The sequence below is a fragment of the Tachypleus tridentatus genome, chromosome 1, assembly GCF_004210375.1.
Source record: "Tachypleus tridentatus isolate NWPU-2018 chromosome 1, ASM421037v1, whole genome shotgun sequence".
NCBI lineage: Eukaryota > Metazoa > Arthropoda > Merostomata > Xiphosura > Limulidae > Tachypleus > Tachypleus tridentatus.
In genome coordinates, this window is record NC_134825.1 from 130684585 (window position 1) to 130705187 (window position 20603).

The 20603-nt window shown below is 38.0% G+C and overlaps 2 protein-coding genes across 3 annotated transcripts in view; one reads left to right on the plus strand and one right to left on the minus strand.

Annotated features, from left to right (window-relative positions):
* The window catches only part of LOC143223770 (uncharacterized), a 70992-nt gene extending 57997 nt beyond the window's left edge, over positions 1-12995 (minus strand). For both annotated transcript variants that reach the window (XM_076452263.1, XM_076452223.1), the window contains exon 1: positions 12865-12995. The gene's annotated coding sequence lies outside the window, so the exon portion shown is untranslated. The remainder of the gene's footprint in view (positions 1-12864) is intronic.
* The window catches only part of LOC143223809 (N(G),N(G)-dimethylarginine dimethylaminohydrolase 1-like), a 56512-nt gene continuing 48792 nt past the window's right edge, over positions 12884-20603 (plus strand). The window contains exon 1 of the mRNA XM_076452277.1: positions 12884-13161. Coding sequence (XP_076308392.1) covers positions 12889-13161 — 273 coding nt within the window. The 5' untranslated portion in view covers positions 12884-12888. The remainder of the gene's footprint in view (positions 13162-20603) is intronic.

Consider the following 20603-nt stretch of genomic DNA (forward strand, 5'->3'; position numbering starts at 1 on the left):
AGGAAGACGTTGAGCCTCCACACACCGGAGCCCAGATAAACGGGAACAAAATCCCAGAATGTGGTGAGAAACGCCCGATGGTCAGACACTGAAAACGAGACATCACCAACCTGATGAACAGCAGCCCCACCAAGGCTCTGCCATAGGCCAGGTGTCACATAAAACCGGTCGAGGCGGCAAGAAACGCCCTGACCAGTCCAGGTACCCATAAAATCAGATCCATGCACTGCACGCCAGACATCGGAAAAAGGCGAAATCCGACAGCACCACATGCAGAGACCATGTATATTGATTACCAGAAAGAGAATCACCCCAATCTTATCGAGGGGAGGATCCAAAACGCAGTTTAAGTTGCCCCAAGGATGATATTGGCCTGTGTAACCATGAACCTGTCAAAGCCCAGAAGAAAGTATCCCACTCCCTAGTCCAGACAGGTGCATAGACATTGACAAGCCGAATCTTACGACCCCCAGTGACAACATCAACGTACACCACCAGCCCCTCAGCATCACTATGTGACGCGAGGATGGTCCCAAGAAAATGCGGGTGGAAAAGGATCCCCACCCCTGCGATCGTGTACTGCCAAACGATTAGAAGGCACGGAAAGGGTAACATGAAGAAAACGAAAAGTGGTCCCTCCGAGAGGCAAAATGGGTCTCCTGTAAAAAACCGCGTCAACTGCAAAGCGGTTGAACAGGGAGAATACATAGAATTGCTTAGCAACACTACGCATCCCCTGGATGTTCAGAGTAAGGCACGAAAACCCATCAACCAATCAGAGGGGAGAACTCAGTGATGCTGCTGTTTCGATATAGTTGGCAGAGGCAGGGGAGCGTGCGGCCTCATGAGGCCACCCAACCCCACCCACTCATTGCAGTAGCGGCCGCCGACATCCGACCACCGCCGCTACACGCGAAGGACATCTGGCAACATAATGGGGCTGCAAGGCCCCCGCACCTCCCCACTGTCCTCACTCAAGCCAGAGAGGCAGGGAAGACTGGGGAAGTTCAACATACTCAAGAATGAGCTCAATGACGGCAGCTCGTCCAGCGTTGGGGTCTGCACCACGGGAGAGGGGGCCAGAACAACCACCATCCCCAGAGCCAGCACCGAGGGTCCCTCAGAACCCCCAGCCTCAGCAGCAGAAGAAAATTGAGACTCCATGGAGTCTCCGACCTCCCCCACAGACTCATTCCGAACAGGGAGCAGGACTCTCCTCAGAGGGACCCTCCCCCACGCAAACAGGGGGGACAGGACCCTCCACAGAGGGACCCTCCTCAACACTTACAGGGATGGTTGGATCGTGGGCGCCCACACATAGCCCTCAACCCCACACCACCCGACAGGGAGGCTAGAGCCCCCACAACAATGGGGGATGCCTCAGGGCCACCTGGGCCGTCCTGAACCCCTACAGGGGCCGAGTCTAAACCCGGGCCTGAAGAATGGGCCAAAGCCTCCTCAGAGGCCCCCTCCACCCAAACGGCATCCAAAGCACCACCCTCAACCCCAGAGGACACCACCTCTACGATCTGGGTGTGTGAGATGCAGTCCTCCGCAAGGGACTGTGACACACCCTCCCCAGACACTGCAGCCGTCGGGACAGGCGCCCCCTCGGGGACCCCACTCACAAACGCCGCACGAGGAAGAGCTGCTGCCCAGCACTCTTTGCCCTCGTTTTCTTGAGCCGTGTAACCATCAGCGACCCTGTGGCCACCGAGGCATACGTCGCCACGCTCTGCGGGCAACGCGAGGGCGTGTAACCACCACCATACACAGTGCACGTGATAGTGCAGGCACTGTCCACATGTCCAAATGCCTGACAAGTCCCGCACTGTGGGGTCTGGCACTCAGCCAATAGGTGGCCCTCGAGGCCACAGCATCGACACAGTCGTCCCATGCCCGGGTAATTACACACCACCCGGAAACCCTGCACCACAATGAAGTTTGGGACCAGCATCTGCATATCCATACACACAAGCTGGGTCCCTGTATACACAGTTGGGAGAGACTGCTGCGCCTCATGTTCTATTTTTTTCACTGTCCCATATGCCGACAACACGCCCTTGACGACGTCATGGGACATTTCAAAGGGGGCTGACGGAAGGTGATCCACTTAATGTTTTGCCCGGCTGGCTCCACGGGCACACGCTGGTCCCCCAAGGGAAAGTCCCCCTGGTCCAGGAGGCAATGGGCATGAGCGGCCGACGCCACCGTCACCACGTAACGTTCGCCGCCAAAATGCTGGAGGCACTCGGTGTGGCTACCTACAACAGCAGCGTTCAAGGCGTCTATAACCGCCAAGGGTAGCGAAACCGCGGGCACCACGAAGCAGATAAACCGCGGCCGAACAGTGTATGGCCGCAGCCATACCGACCTATACGAGACTGTTCACACACACACACAAAACGGCCGCGAAACAGCGCGGACACGACACAACACACGGCTCAGTTATACAAGAAGAGCCGGACACGATACAGTACACGGTAATAAACATAACAAACACACGTAACGGGCATGATAAAAATGGCACGAGAATCCACGCAAAATCCAGCGACTCGAAGTTGCGCGAGTGAGCACTTCGATGGACAGGAGCACGTGAAACTAAATGTCTGAGGTTTAAATAGGGCAAGCCTCATTCACAATGCTGAGTAATGATCTTTTAATCACGTGCACCTGGTGTGATACACCTGTGTGTGAATTGAGCCATTTTAAGTGGGTATAAATGTGGAGGTGTCCTAACTTTTTCCTCAGTTAGAATATGAATTTTTGCAGAATTACATTTTACAGAAGATCTTGAAAAATAATTTCTTCAGTTTTAATTGTTTAGTTATATTACTTTGATCTCTCAGTATCGTTACAATTGAGATTAAATTTTTTCACGACTGTAGTCTGTGTAATGCAACTAAGGAGGTTACTGAAAAATATACCAGGAAGCTGGAGCCAGTCTGTTTTAAGCTATTTATGTGTGTGATTTTGTGTAACGAAGATACGCGTATTTGGCAATATATACGTTTTTAAATTGAAATATTTATGGATTCACACGAGTGTACGAGCGTTAATTGATGCCATTCATAATTATTGTATAACAAATGAATCAGTTAGACAAAGAAGAGAGAGTAAGCAATATTTACCAAAACAAATAATTTGATATGAGAAATTAAGATGTTGCAATTTGAAACAGCTGCGAATATTGAAAGGTGTTAATTAAGATCACTGTTTACCTGTTATTATAAATAATTTTTTTTTATTAGAGTAGCGCAACATATTTTGATTAGATCGAATCAAGGTGTTTATGAGTGGATAAAATTATTGTGATGACTGATATTTTGGTTACTCATATAGAGGCTAGAGTTGCAGTCTCATCCAATATTCCTTTTCTATTTGAACTGGACTTTATTTGCATACCACCTGATAATAGTGAAAGGAAAGTAGCTGGATTCGAGGGTTGCTGCAAACTTCTGTCATGCCTAATGGCGAGCAGAGCAGCATGAACGTGGATTGTGAAATCAAATGAAACCTGAAGAGACTGAAACCTCTATAGGTGAAAGCCTTTCGAAATAACACTTTATAATGGCTATAGTTTTAGAGCTTTGACAGAGAATTGATGTAACTAAAACATTAGTTTGTGTTCTTAACAAAAATGTGACCCAGTCAGAATTCGATTAACCTTAGATTTAAGTTGTAATATTTTCTATGCCAGATCATATTCTTAACCCTTCTAGTTATTTTGTTTTCATCTGATCAATTGTGTGTTTTGATTATGTTTGTGTGGCTAACCCTATAAATGTCTACATTACTATAGAAGGTGATTCCAGTGAAAAATTTCTGTTTAGCAGCTTTAAATACATTACCAAGCATCAGATATTACTGAAGACCCTATTGGCTGGCTTTCTTCATATTGGCAGAGCCTCTGAGTGAATAAGCACTGCTGGATGATGGAATGAGTGTTAAAAAGCTGATTAAAGCTATCAGTATGTTACTCCAAATCCCTCAGAACCACCAAAACTATCGGTTGCTATCATAACACTGAAGAAAGGCCCAGCCGAAATGATAACATCATAAACAGCAGAGCAGCAGATGATGCTCAGTACAACCACCACTCAACTCGTGATGATGATGATGCTTAGAGCCATCCTTATACCAATACAACAAGCACATATATCAAAAAGCTGATATAAAATATTTAAGTTTTCCACTGGGGTTATTTTGTAGATAAACACTATCAGGGCACAATGTATTTGGACCTCCAATGGAAACACCATATCCTCAACTAAAGAAAACCTTTTCAGAGCTAAAGCTTTTGAGGAAATCTTCTGAAAACTGAGAAGGCATATTAATGTATACTGCTACAGGGTCACCAGCAATCACCATCCAACCAACAATAAAGATGACTAACAAAATTCAGTATCAGAATGGAAGCACCACCATTTCTGTTACCGCAGAACGTAGCAGAACCCAGTCTCTGCAGTGGTTGAGATCCACACCCTTAACCTAACAACAGATTCTGAAATGCATCTACCAAGGACAAGTAGCCAGGTGGATGGAAGCCTTAGTACTTTACAACTTGAAAATACTATCTGTTGAAGTTTGAGTGTTTCCTATGCAGCTAAAGTAAGGGATGTACATACGTTATTTTTGGGTTAACCCGAGTTTTAATAGAATAATATGCAATTCCATTTTATAACTGGAGGATTTTAGGATAGATTGCAAAGTGATACTGAATTTTTAAGTTGACTGAGTTTCAATTTAAGAAATGAAGGAAATGGACACATGATGTGTGAAACAAAATAAAAACAAGTTTTACTTGAAGACATAACACAGTTTATACTTGTGTTTAAACACTGTTCAATCGTCTCCTACTGGATTCATGTATTAATTAACTTCTTCCAAATGCGGTCGGTTAATGCACAGAGTTTGTAACTACAAATTAATCATCAGAGTGTCCACACTATAACTTTTAATATGATATGTATATCTTCAAGAAATTTGGCAAAGTATTAGTAAGTATAACAATTTTTTGAAAGCAAAAACTTTTTTTTTTAAATTAAGTATTTTACTAAATTATTGTCTGTGAATATATGACATTACACATGAAGTACTCGTGCATCCCTATTGGAGAATTACTAATATTAATTTTACTTAATAAGTTTCTAATTTTTAGATTTCAGTTTCTTTTATCGTGAACTAGTATAGTGGTTCATAGTAGAGATAGCAAAGAATTGTATAACCCCCTAATAAAACCCACAGACAAAAAGCACCTTAAACAATAAAGATTCAGTTCAAACATTTTAAAATCTTCACGGGGCCTGGCACGGCCTAGCGCGTAAGGCGTGCGACTCGTAATCCGAGGGTCGCGGGTTCGAGCCCGCGTCGCGCCAAACATGCTCGCCCTCCCAACAGTGGGGGCGTTATAATGTGACGGTCAATCCCACTATTCGTTGGTAAAAGAGTAGCCCAAGAGTTAGCCTTCCCTCTAGTCTTACACTGCTAAATTAGGGACGGCTAGCACACATAGCCCTCGAGTAGCTTTGTGCGAAATTCCAAAACAAACAAACAAAGAAAATCTTCACTATTGACTGATAAGATTGTACATGTATAAAACTTCACAATAAACCACACATGTTATATTTACAAAGAAAAAATTCACTTAAAGCGGCCATTTTGTAATTCTCCTTCTTTATTTGCTGGTTTAAAATACAAATGGATCAGTATATTACACCCAAAATTTGTCATAGAATGTCAAATAAGATACTGTGAAGGCCGTATAGATGTTGAAAAGTTGACTTTATATAAGCTGCTCCCTAGTGACAGAGCGGTATGTCTGCGGACTCACATTGCTAAAAATTGGATTTCGATACCTGTGGTGGGCAGAGCACAGATAGTCCATTGTGTAGCTTTGTGCTTAATTCTAAACAAAGAAATAAACTTTACATAAGCTAAACAATTACAATTCTAGTGTAAATGATTTTATCATTACCTATTGAAGTTAATGTTTTTAGAAATGTCTAGTGTTCCCTTAAGCTTTTTAACATTTTCCATACGTGTCACGGGTCAAAGGTCACGTCATCGCGTTTGGTGACTCGCATTCACAATTTATTAAACTTCAACTTTTTGAATTTATATCATTAAATTTAGTATAAAACTGTAAATTACAATTAAAATGTTCATATTATACATTATTTAATTTCCTAATTTAAAAGTAAATACTAAAAAGTCACATATCAACACCGATTTTTCTATGCTACGTTGTATGTTGAATGCAACACTGATTCAAATTAGATATTTATGATGGCAAAATACAAAGTATTTAGATATGTACGAATTAGAAACTGAAATTGCTGATATTAAAAAAATAAAATATCAAACAAGAACCTCCTGTGTTTTGTACTTGCTGGGATATCGCTCATGTGCTGAATCAAACACAATGGCTCACCTCATCTCTTTCCATTTCTGTAAACTGTCTCTTCCATTCATTTATTTCTATATGACATCTAAATAACCAATGAAAAGCTCAGAATGTCCTCCAAGTGTTGTTGTTTTTTCAGCCATTTTCAAATATACCAGCGGCGTTTCTTTCTTTCTAGACAAACCTTCGTGCTGGTTAGTTCGAAATTTCATATTTTAAGACCCAAATACAGATTAGTTACTAAACTTGATAAATTATAATGGATTTATATCGTATTGATGAACTAATTTATGTTTTCTTTGTTATCGAAACGTGCATATGAAATATTTAAAAAAAAATTTCGTTTCACATCCTCCACGTGTGAATTTTTTTAAGGCTTAGAAAGCTATGACAAGCAGCAACGTAGTACAAATGTCGCAACTAGAAGAGATAACTGTTTGCTTTACTTCTTTATTTACTGTTATATATTATAACAAAAATAAGTTCAAGAACTTGTTTGCGAATAACCTATGTACATATATAATGTATAATAATTGAAATATAACTGCATTTTACAAAATACTAGTCCACTAAAATACACTCAAGCCAGGTCACTTTGGAAAAACCAAAGGTCAGCTTTATGTTATTGGATACACAACATGAGTACACGTGCGCTGCGTATCTTCTGTATTGTTAGCCAAGCACAACTAAAGGTAAGTATGATAAAAATGATAAATATATATAAATGTACAATTTTATAAGATTCAAGTTATTTGGTTTAACATTTATGTTTTATATTATAATTTGTTCTCATTCTAGAACGAAGAAGGCATAAGTTATATTTATCTCCTAATCTTTATAGTGATTACGATACTGTCAACTAGAGTGAAGCCACACTTTGAATCCGAGAATACAAATATCGTTCGAAACATGTTCAGCAAAGAGAAGATGGTACTTCCAGTAAGGAATTTTGACCTTCCTCAGATAGATCATAGAAAGGTCGTAAAAAAGGATAATAATAAGCCATGGCGGGATGGGCTTACTAGGGGAGACAGCAACGTCATCCAATGACAGACTAAATTCAGCCGACTGTGCCTGAATATGAAGGCCAAAAGAAAGAATGGCAGGCCGTCTATGCCAAAAGAGCATAGTCCACTGAGGTAAAAAGACACAACCTCATATGGTATGGTGCAGTAAGGATTGAAATTTAGGGGAATACTGCAAAGAAAGTTACAAATGGCTGAGATGAAGAGGAGTTTTGTGGGATTCAATGTACAAAAACTGGACTAGAGAATTGTGAAAAGCTCCCGTGCCGAATCAAAGCCATAGATGGTGAATGGGGTTCAGCATCTTCAAGGCCGAGGTCCTGAAAGAACCATAGACCACAAACCCATAGTCCAATTTGAATCAATTGAGGGCACGATATGCCTTTAGTTAAAACATCGATCTGCTCCCCAAGAGGTGGTAGAGAGAAGAAAAAATATATTAAGTACCATAGTACATATGACATGTAGCTGCTTAATTTAATGAATGAAAGTAACTTTACAGTCAATAATAAGTCTCAAGAACTTTGTCTCAGGGACCATGGGAAGAACAACATCGCTGAGATTGAGATTGGGATGTAGACCCTATTGATATCGAAACTGCATCCAAACTTTTTGGAAAAAGAAAAAGTAGAACCATTTGATGTGGTCCTTTTCAATAACCGATTGGGAGCAGTATGAAGCTGCCTGTCAAAAAATATCATACGTGACGATAGATACAAGATCTAGAAATCATTGCCATATAGCCAGAATTTCAACAGTAGGAGAATTGTGGAATGACAGCATTGATATTGAAAGATGTGACATTCAGTACACAGCCATGAGAAACTCCAAGCTGTTGTGTGAAAGAATGGATAAGAACTTGAAATCGTTAGCCGAGTAAAAAAAACACGAATAAAAATGAGCAAATGGCCAAATAACTGATATGAATGAAGGTTCTGCAAATTGCTGTACTAATATGTGTAATGTCATAAGCCTTCTCAAGACTGAAGAAGACAGAAACAAGATGTTCTCTTTTAAGGAAGGCTTCCTTGATCAACGTTTTAAGTCAAATCAAATGATTAACAGTTGTTTGCTGTCGACAGAACCCACACTGGATGAGCAAGAGGAGGTTGTTTGTATCAAGGAACAATGCAAGACGGGCATTAACAATCATCTCCAAGATCTTAGATCTACTTAACAAAGGACTCAACTTCGCAATAGCACCTAGGTACATTCCAACCATAGAAATCAAAACATGTTTAGAGGACCTAGCCAGGAGACTTGTGATACTTTCTACAGAGAACAACAACAAGGAAACAACCAAAAAACAACCAACACAAAGAAGACAACTTAGATAATTTTATTGACATCCAACAGCCAAACTTCCCAGGTAAAATTACAAATTTATATTTTCCAGAAACACCTAAACACAACATCTTAAACGATTTTTTCAAAGAATTTTCTCACAAAACCATCAACATAATTTCACAAAACAGAAAACTAAAAAACAACTTTACAAAAAAAGACATTAATTCCATTAAAAAACCTAAAACAAGACAAAAACATAAAAATTCTAAAAGCAGATAAAGGTAACGCTATAGTCATAATGAACATGAATGAATACATCCAAAAAATGAATAACATCCTATCAGACACGAACAAATTTAAACCAATACACACAAATCCAACAAAGACACACGAGACGCAACTGAACAAATTACTACTACAAATGAAAAAAGCCAACACAATTTCACAAACACTTTATTCCTACCTACGTAAAACCGACTCACGCACACCAATGTACGGCATCCCCAAACCTCATAAACCAGATTGTCCATTACGACCAATAATGTCCACATATGAATCGTTTAATTACAATATTGGTAAATACATAGCATGGGCATTCTCCAAATATGTAACATCAGCCAGCTCATTCATCAAAGACTCTTTTAATTTCAAGTCTAATCTAAATCAACTTAATCATAAAGCCTTAATGGCCAGTTTCGATGTTATATCCCTCTTTACAGAAGTTCCAACCACTGAAGCCTGCAAGATAGCCTTAGAACTCTATATCCGAGACCCTAACCCAACCATAGAAATTCCCAGTAACCAGTTAGCAACCCTAATAGAATTCACCACGATAAAGACAAACTTCATGTTCAACAACCAAAACTATATACAAACAAATGGCCTAAGCATGGGCAACCCAGTATCACCAGTTCTAGCTAATATTTTTATGACACAAGTTGAAACACAAGCAATTAACACAGCATTACATCCACCACTATACTGGTATAGATATGTAGATGACACGGTTGCGGGATTCAAATCTACAGAACACATACTTAATTTTTTCAATCACATTAACTCTATACATCCCAACATTAACTTCACATGTGAACAGGAAGAAATCAATCAAATATCATTTCTTAACCTCAAAATTACAAGAACCGACACACAATTCAAAACAGAAATCCACCGAAAAATCACCCATACTGGACTATACATTACTTGGGACTCAGCACATGAAACAAAACAAAAAACTCAACATACTAAGAAACCAAATAAACACAGCCATAAAACTATACTCACCAGATAAAATTAACGATGAATTAGACAAAATAAAACAATACTTCATCAACATCAATAAGTTTCTCCCACAAACCGTAGAAAACATTATACGCACACACCTAGACAGAAAGCAAAATCAACCAACTAAAGTAAATATATCTCACGAATCAAAAAATCACGAAACCATATACTGCTGTATACCATATATTCCTGACATCAGCAAACAAATAACCAACATTTGGCAAAAATTAGTAAAAAATATGACATTCCAGTTAATACCAAATTTATTCAAAAACCAGGCACAAAACTGAGGTCTATACTATGTAAAAACTACACTGACAAACACCACACCAACATTATTTACAAAATACAATGTGATAACTGCCACAACTTCTATATTGGGAGAAACAAGTAGAAAAATGAAAACCAGATTCAAAGAACATAAAAAGTCACCTTCACACGTTTTCAAACACTGCAAGTCAAACAAACACAACATAACCATATAAAACACTCAAATACTAAATAAAGAAACAAACATAAACAAACGCAAAATTGAAGAAGCCTTACTTATACAACAACTTAAACCCAAAATAAACCAATATAAAGGAACGCCTTTATACCTATATTAATATAATAAAATAAATAAAATTATATATTCAAACATCTAACACCGCCCTTTACATTCCGACACTCAGTTATACAACCCCTTTCAAACATGTGGTCAGCTTCTGGTCAGTTACCTCTTTCTTTGTGAACCTGACGATGACCGAAGAAGGTCGAAACGTTGTTCGCTCTTCTATGTAAAATATTTTCTCAACCCAAACGAGCCGTTTTTGCATATAAATTTCTCAACAAGTGGGTTTCTCGACATCACTGACTCGAGAAAGGTATCCTATGCTCATTGTTGAATCTTCCATGTCGGCAAGCTGGAGACTACCATGGACAAAGGTACCATGGGAAACCTGTCGAGGTATTAGGTATAGAATGAATATCTTCTTGAATGATGCAATGAGTTACTGCTTTCATGCAACTTTTAATAAATGGTAGAATAGCGACAGCAGAATTGATTTTAAAGAGAAATATGAAAAATAGCCAGTCAGCTTAGTCCAAAAATTCAACTGTGGCACTGGAGTCGGGTGGCAATAACCACGGCTAATCTCCCTCAAAACTACAGTAAAATGATTACAATCAACCCGCCAAGAAAAACGAGAGAAAGTGAAGAGATACAGGTCGTGAACTAAAAGCACACATTCCACACACAAAAAGACTCCATCCCATCGATATCAGCAACACTTCAGAGGGGATTGTGCCAATTAAAGTATCTCAAGATGAAAAGGGGAGATTGCAACTGTTCTGTGAAAGTATTAAAGTTTCATTGATCGTAAGTCTCTCCAAAAGACAGATAGAGAGAACAAGCAGTGATGCTACAAGACAAGGAAACATGGATGGCTACGACCTCAAAGGGTGTAGGGAGTGGAACAGACAAAGTAGGCATGAGCTTGACGACCAGAAGTGCTTCCCACCATGAACTCGTCCATCACACAAACTATCAGTCCAATATAAAGAAAAACTACCAAAAGTGACAGTACCAGTAAAAGAGGGTATAATGTAGTCTACTAATGTATGTGATGACACATAGCGACGACATACATATACAGCAACAATTCGGTTGTAAAGAGTAGTAGAACTTTTGTTTATTTTATTCACAATATTTCACTAGGTTATTTGCATCATCAAGTGGGATACAATTGAGGCTAACAGAATTGAACTTTAAAAAGAATAACGTAATAATCTCTAAGAATAGTAATATTCAAGCATAAGACTGAACAGTCACAATAATTTCTGAATAAACTGTCAAGTTACTGAACAATACTTTTAGGCCTGAGTACTGAAATTCTTTCGATATAAACGAGAAAAGGGAATGATTAAAACAGATATAAATGAACACCTTTGTAGCTGTTAAGAATGAGGTTACATTTCTTATTAATAGGGCTTATTTTAACTTTTTCTTTTAATTATGTCTTCTCTGTAAAGTATTTTCATCTAAGAAGAAACAAAACAGTGTTTTTTCCTAGGCATGTGTTCCAAAACACGAAACGGAGATTTTTAAATTCTCCCGCAAACGAGTAGAAACTTGTTTATTTGTCTCATCAATATGACAGCTTTTGTAATGTGTGCATTCAATTGCATACACATTCTATGAAGTGCGTGTGTTTTTCTTATTGCAAAGCCACATCAGGCTATCTGCTGAGTCTACCGAAGGGAATTAAACCCCTGATTTTAGCATTGTAAATCTGTAGACTTACCGCTGTAACAGCGGAGGACGGCTGGGTTTGACCTTGAAGTCTCAGTAATTGGAACTTGCTAATTTATTCTGTGCATCCGGTTCACTGAGATTCCCATAATTCATCAAAATCACCACAAAGCTATATACAGTTCAATTTACCTCTTCTCGAATTATGATTAATAGTATTATTTAAACTATTGTTCTTGGTGTTAATGTTAACAAAAACACAACAACAATACTGCTTAATGGCAGTATCTGTGACAAAAAAAAATGTGATAAAGAGAAATTACTACTCCAGCACTTCAAGTTCTGAAAATAATCCCAGTTTATCCGGTGTCGAAATAAAAGAAATACAGCGGAACATTCTTCTATTACCTTTGTATTAATATTTTCCTCAGTATTATGAAAACAGTGTAAAACACAAATTTATTAACTATATGACATTTGCTTCACTTTAGAATATATAACTTTTCATTGTTGTTAATTTTATGTAAATACACTTTTTAAGTGTTGCATTTAATTTAAACAACATTTATTTATTTTTACTCTTCAAACACATTTAGCTCCGCTAAGTAACGTACTGTACACTTACTCACTTAATTTGAAAATAAGCTCTGAAAATGGCGTCACATCGTTATACGCATGCAGTTGTTTGTCGTATTCCACTTAGTTTTAAAACGAAAGCCTTGGGAATTTCTGAAGAAATCGACTTTGACAAGGCGAAACAACAACACGAGGAGTACTGTAAAGTTCTAAGAAATACTGGTCTCGACGTTATTGAACTTCCACCAGATGAAAACCTTCCGAATTGTATTTTTGTTGAAGATACCGCTGTAGTTTGTAATGGGACAGTGTTGATTTGTCGTCCGGTGCATGCCGCGCGGCAAAAAGAGGTAAGTCTAGCGAAGATACGACGACGGAAATACAACAAGGACTTAAGTAAATTAATATATCACATTTTTCCTGATAAAAAATGTCATCCAAAATGATTATGACTCATTAACCATAAAATATATTTTTGGCAGTTAGTAGGTTTACCTCGAACTTCGAAGTTAGAACTTTCTTTTTAAAAATATTATAGTTTTATTTATACATAACCACGAGGCTTTTTGAGGATCATACATATTTTGCTTGTGTGAATGAAGTATTACATTCTTAACATTTCATACTTATATATTTATAAGGTTTGGCAAGAATTAATAAAAAAGTACTAATATTTCCATGAACTTCAGTTTCAAGTAAATGAAGCAAGCATTCAACTGAAAAGCTTAGAAATCATGTGTTTGAAGTGCTTCACAAACCATACTGATCTTGGCACTTGATAAGATCTGATATTGATAAATGTCGCTTATGTGTGAAACTAAAACGTCTTCTTTTGCTACACCATTTATTTGCTATCATTGGAAAACTGTTTTAATGTACACAGGCACTGAACATCCTCCATGAGTTCCTTTGGGAAGCAGTTTGACATTCTATGTACATGTAGAGTGTGGTGGTCCTAACATAGCTAAATATAATAATCATCCATTTCTTTTCATGGCTTATTACTATATATCATTGCAGTCTTTCGTAGCTTCTAAAGAAATCAGATGCTTATGATTGGGAGTACTATTTACCAAATTTTTAATCAACCACTTCTCTACAAGAGGGGCCCGGCATGGCCAAGTGTGTTAAGGCATTCGACTCGTAATCCAAGGGTCGCTGGTTCGAATCCCGGTCACACCAAACATGCTCGCCCTTTCAGCCGTGGGGGCGTTATAATGCGACGGTCAATCCCACTATTCGTTCGTAAAAGAGTATCCAAAAAGTTGGCGGTGGGTAGTGATGACTAGCTGCCTTCCCTCTGGAATTACACTGCTAAATTAGGGACGGCTAGCGCAGATAGCCCTCGAATATCTTTGCGTGAAATTTACAACAAACAAACAATCTCTACAAGAGGTTTTACAGATATTTCAACAGCAGGTAATTATAGACATTACTTATACGATATTCTTCATAGGTTCTATATTAATTGTCGAGTTTTATGCAAGAAGCTAAGTGGTATTGTTATAGTACCATCTGTACCGATTTGATTAGCTCTTTGAAGACCTTGAAATCATTCAGCATCTTTTCTCCTTCAGTTCTCTTGGATGTTTAAAAAAGACTGGTCTACTTTTCGTTGTTATAATGTCCTTCCAATTTCTCTGGATTGCTGGCCATTTCAATGTCTAAGGAAATGAGCTTGCTGGTATTACTGTTAAATCGGACTCCATCGGTAATATTGAACATTTACTTATTCCATGTGTAGATTAAAAGCCTGCTGTTAAGGCAAAGTTTTGTGTCAATTAGCAGACAATTTAGTCTGAAAAACAACTCAAGTTTTTTTTTCTTCAAACCCAACTTACCATGTATGATTATCCATATAATTGGGGCAGTAATCACATGAAGGAAATTATCTTGACTAGACTCGTGCTTCTTTTTAAGGAGTAATGTGGCTCGAGTGCTCATATTTTAATTTCCTGCCATTACCGGAGACATTACTTTAGGTATGTTTTATGATGTCAGTTTAACACTGAGTATCATTAGAAATTATGACACTGTTCACAATGGTTTTTATCTATTTCCAGGTCATATGCTTTTTATTTTTGTTAACTTGTAACCGTGATTTTCTCTCTCTTAAGAATAACAGAAGGAAACAACGTCTTATGTGTTTTATTCTGTCATTTATATACGTTTTTTAAATTAACTTCTTTTAACATAAAACCAACGATTACATACAAATACATGATTCCATTTGTAAATGATATATTGTAAATGATGAACATCCATAATAAAAATTTATGTCATACTGTGAAATCCACTATGTTTCAAAGGGTTTGTTTGTTTGATTGGAATCAAGCACAAAGCTACGCAGTGGGCTATTTGTACTCTGCCCACCACCGGTAACGAAACCCGGTTTCTAGCGGTTTAAATTCGAAGACACACCGCTGTGCTACTGATGGGCATTTCTCAGGGTAAGCGTGACGTGTAAAATGTTTGTTGGAAAGTTGAAAATGAAATAAAGTACCGTTTTCTCATTCTCAACCTAAAAAACCTTTTATAGTGGATATCTATGAAAATAAAGAATAATATTTCAATAAATTCTACAAAATCTTGGCACAAGTTCAGTCTGCAAACAGCGATTAATTTATTCTTCTTTATAATTGTTTTTTTTAGCTGTTCGATTTACCGGGAATTTGCTTATCAAGGAGTAAGAAACATAAGACAATTTTAAGTTTTTTATTTCATCCGTATGCATTATTTTTTCAAGTTACTATTTATGAGACACTGAATTAAAACTAAATAGTGTTGTAAAGGTTAGAACAGATAATCCAGCACTGGTGGCTAGCTGGTGAACTTTTCCTCATCTATTTAAATATTTATGTAGTTTTGACAGATTTTATTAACCATTTCGCATCTACAGTTGAATTTTCTTTGGAAATTAACTTCCCCATCAAAGGCTTTTTGAACTTGTCTTTGAATTCGTTCCAAAATAGATATTCTACTATTCTTTTACCCTTTTCATGCACATGTAAAATATTGCGGTTAGTGGCACGAGATGCTCTTTAATAGTAACTTCCTTATATCTGCGTGGGCCAGATTTAATTAGCAATTGGTTTATTATTTTTATTAATTTTTTTTAATCGACAGGTGGTTCCAAGTCCGTGTGGGTTCGACACTTTTCTTTACTTTTCTACAGTAACTTGGAGTCTGCCAGGGCTGTGTTTTGAGTGTCACACTTTTCAGTATAAAGATTAATGCAATCACTGAATAGCTTCTTACTTTTGCAAACGAGCTTTATGTCGACGACTTTCACATCTCATGTCAGTTGTCAAACACGAGGTATATTGAGTGGCTGCTGCAGACTGCACTCAGTCGTTTACTGAAGTGAACCACAGCAAACGGTTTTAACTTTTCTCTCTCTAAAACCATTTACATGCACTTTTGTCTTCAACGGGGTATTCACCCTGATTCTGAACTCTGTGTTGGTGAAGTTGTGCTGTTTATGGTCCCTGAGAGAAAGTTCTTGGGGCTTATCTTTGACTGTAAGCTGACCTTTATACCACAAATCAAGCAGTTATGGGCCAAAGGTACAATAGCACTGAACATTCTCCGTGTCTTCTCTTTTACCACTTAGGGAGTAGATAAATCTCTATGCTAACTATGCTCGACTATGGATCATTGGTCCTGGCACTGCCAGGACCCTGGCCTTAAAGATGTTGGACCCCATTTATCATCAAGGACTTTGACTCTCCACTGGGGCTTTCTGGACTTCCCCAGTTCAGAGCTTATACACAGAGTTTCATGAACCTTTTTTGCACTTCTGCTATTTGCAACTGTCTTTATTACATGCTTCAAAACTTCGTTCCTTACTAAAGCATCCCACCTGGGGTTGTGTTTTCCTTTCTCTGTGGGCCATACTTTTTCAGAACAGATGATCTGCCATTACTCATTTTGGTTTTCGTATCCAGGTGCAGTTGTATAAATTAGGTCTGTTCTTGGATAACATTATTGTTACCCAAATGTGACCTATCTTTAAGTTATTTGGGAAAAGCAGGCACTCCTGATTGGAAATACTGTCTGTTATTTGCTGAACATCTTTTGAACTATCTTTCCATTCCTATTTATACAGATGGTGCAAAATCAGGTGACTGTGTGGGCTCTGCCATGGTTTGTTGTGGTTTGGTGGTTGCATGCAGAATCCCTTTTACAGATTCTGTGTTCCCTGTTGAACTGTACGCCATTTCTCTTGCCCTGGATCAGGTAGAAGTTAAGCAGTACTCAAATTGCACTATTTATACTGACTCACTTAGTTCTCTACTGGCCCTGGATTCGCTTCACGTTAGTTCATACCCTGTTCTCGCCGATATTCAAAATCGAGTCGCCCATTTTTCTTTAACACGGACTTCTATCTAGTTTTTCTGGATACCAGGCTACATTGGTATTTGCGGGAATGAGCTCGCCGACACCGCAACTAAATCTATCTGCTCTGAAACTTTCACTGCTGTGTTTGTTCCATTCATGGACTATTGTCCTGCATTCAAAGCTCAGCTCCGTGCCAGTTGATAGTCGACTTGGAGCGAGCAATGTGAAAAAAAGCTTTTCCAAATAAAACCCTCTATTGGACTTTGGCCGTCTTGCTTCTGTATGGATTGGAAAGAGGAAATTGTTCTAACTAGACTACACGTTGGTCACAGTTTTTTAACTCGTTTTTTTTTTATCTGAGACTGATGCACCAATGTGTTGTCTGTGTAACACCTAAGTCACAATAAGCCACATTTTACTGTCTTGCCGTCATTATGACTCTCAACGACGGTACCATTTTAAGCATGTTCTGTCCCAAGGTTTATCCGTAAAGTTAGACAGTGTTATTGGTGATGGTGACACTATCCACCTTGGAAATATTTGAAGTTTTTTAAAGGCCATTAATCTTATTAATGCTATTTAAGTTTTTTTAATTTATGATCATAACATCAAATTACTTGAAACCAGGACTGGAAAGGCCAACTTCAGGTGATTAACGCTGCTGTTTGATCTACCTGTTAGTCATCCTGGCGAGTTATAATTAAAATTTTGCTACAAGTTCTTTAAAACTTATATTACTTTACTATCTGAAAATGGCCATAACGTTAAATAACTCGGAACCAGGACTAGAAAGGCCAACTTCAGGTGACTGACGTTGGTTTTTGTACTTACCTGTTAGTCTTCCTGGCGAGTTATGATAATTACAATTATGCTACAGAAAGTCCTTTACAACTTGTAGTACTGTAGTTTTTCTCTTACCGATGTAGATTAGATATAAACATTGGTTTTAATGCTGTTTAAGTTTTTTAAAACTTTGTTTTGTTTTACCTTAATTTTCTTTTATGAATTTTACTAATTTTACTTTAATTTTAACCGGATGTTGCGCCATAAAACACCAAACCAAGCAACCGTATGTATTTATATGTCCAGGTGCGTATCTCTAAAAATTATTAACTGACCAACGTTAATTTTTTACAGGAGATAGGATGTTCCCATAGGACGGCCCTCCCTAAATCTGGTTCGGATCCATATTGAATTCTTAATCACTTTGAATCATTTTTATGGTAGAAATATTGGCCACTTTCTTGTTGATAATAATTGTGTAAAAAGTGATAGGATTAGGACTGAGTTTTAGGAAAATATTAAAACCACAAATCGAAACATTTGCTGTGGGATGAGGATATGCAATCTTTTTAATTGCCGTTGTTGTTTTTGTCGTCATTTTATTTTCTATATAGTTTCTTAAACACTATCCATAAAATATAATAATGATTCAACATTCTTGGGTTATTGTTTTCTCTGTTGTCATATATGCGTGTGTACAGTGTAACTCCAAACGTTTTCATCGGACTTTAATCAAATTTGGCATAAAGATTGATTGTTCCCAAAAGGGCTAATTAATTGCCTCTGTATAATATGGATAGCAAATTGGAGTTTAAAAAAAAATATCCTTCTCGATAAACCAGTTGACATACAAATAGGAGATCTTGGCATCTAGACCTACGTTTCTGGAAATTTGGTTTGTTTTGAATTTCGCGCAAATTTGCACGAGGGCTATCTGCACTAGCCGTCCCTAATTTAGCAGTGTAAGACAAGAGGAAAAACAGCTAGTCATACCACCCACCGCCAACTTTTGGGAATAGTGGGACTGACCATCACCTTATAACGCCCCCAAGGGCGAACGTGTTTGTTGTGACGGGGATTCGAATCCGTGACCCTCAGATTACGAGTCGAGTGCCTTATCCACCTGGCCAGGTCGGGTCCGTTTCAGGAAGTAAATAATTATTTGATGTATATTTGACGTTGATTATTCCAATACACACACACACATATATATACATAGCTATATATATTTGCATAAATGTGAATACGTGTCTGTGTGTTTGTAAAATGCAGTTGTTATTATTATTTTCGTATTTTTAATCCACCACTACATATCGACAACTAGATTTATCAATACTTGTGTGAATTGCTGTAACAATTTACAACAAAAAATATATTCAATCTTGTAGCTAATCTAGGTGAAGTTGATTAGTCTGTAAAAGTGTTGCAGTCGACATTTTGGGCAGACAAAAGTATGATTCTATTAGAAATAATACGCATTTTGGTTTCATTGATTTGTTTCTTTTACCACATACATGTATAAAAAACAAAATTATTATAAATAGACTTTTGGCTGTTGTAATGAGTTCAGGTGTTGTGCGAAAGGCCTCCTGGTAAATAAGAGTTAACACTCCTTTGACTAAAACCTGCACTGGACGAATTTGAGATTAAGGTAGAAATCATTCGCAGTGGTATTTATCATGGATGTTAGGCTCGTTGGTTTCATTCACTTGCTATCATTCTTTGTTTAACATAGCCTTAATTTCTATTTTAGAAAAAAGGGCGATAGTGATTGCAGATGGCTTGTTTGTTTTTTGAATTTCGCACAAAGCTATTCGTGGGCTATCTGCGCTAGCCCTCCCTAATTTAGCAGTGTAAAACTAGAGGGAAAGCTGCTAGTCATCACCACCCATCGCCAAATCTTGGGCTACTCTTTTACCAACTAATAGTGGGATTGACCGTAAGATTATAACACCCCCACGGATGAAAGGGCGAGCATGTTTGGTGCGACGGGGAATCAAACCCGCGATATTTGAATTACAAGTCGAACACTTTAACCCACCTGGCCATGCCGAGCCTAATTGCAAATGGACAACTGAAAATCTATATGTAAAAACTGCTGGTTCGGGTTGAGAAAAATTTTATGTAGAGGAGCGAACAACGTTTCGACCTTCTTCAGGTTGTGAATCTGACGATGACCGAAGAAGGTCGAAACGTTGTTCGCTCCTCTACATAAAAATTTTCGCAACCCAAACTAGCCGTTTTTACATATATATTTTTCTCTACAAGTGGGTTTTTCGTCATCACTGAACTCAAATATATTGATATATAAGGGATTATAAAACAAAAGAAGTAATGTTGTAGCTCTGAATAATGGAGTGTAGTTTAAAATACTAGAATTTTTTAATGCATTTCATTGATTTAAGTAAATTTTGTAACTCGACAGTTGCCAAATCAGATAAAATAATGGTATTGAATCGTTTTCCATCTGTGAAGGGTATCCTTTTTTTCCCAAACTCTGTAGTTTTTACTGATTACATCTGGAGTTATGTACATTCTCTGATTCTAGCACTGAGTTTTCATTCCAAAATAATCGTGGCTTGAATAATATTTACGTCAACCAAAAAACACTACAGTGGTGGCGCACATTGGCCAAACTCGTAACTATAATTAAGATACTACAGAAAAA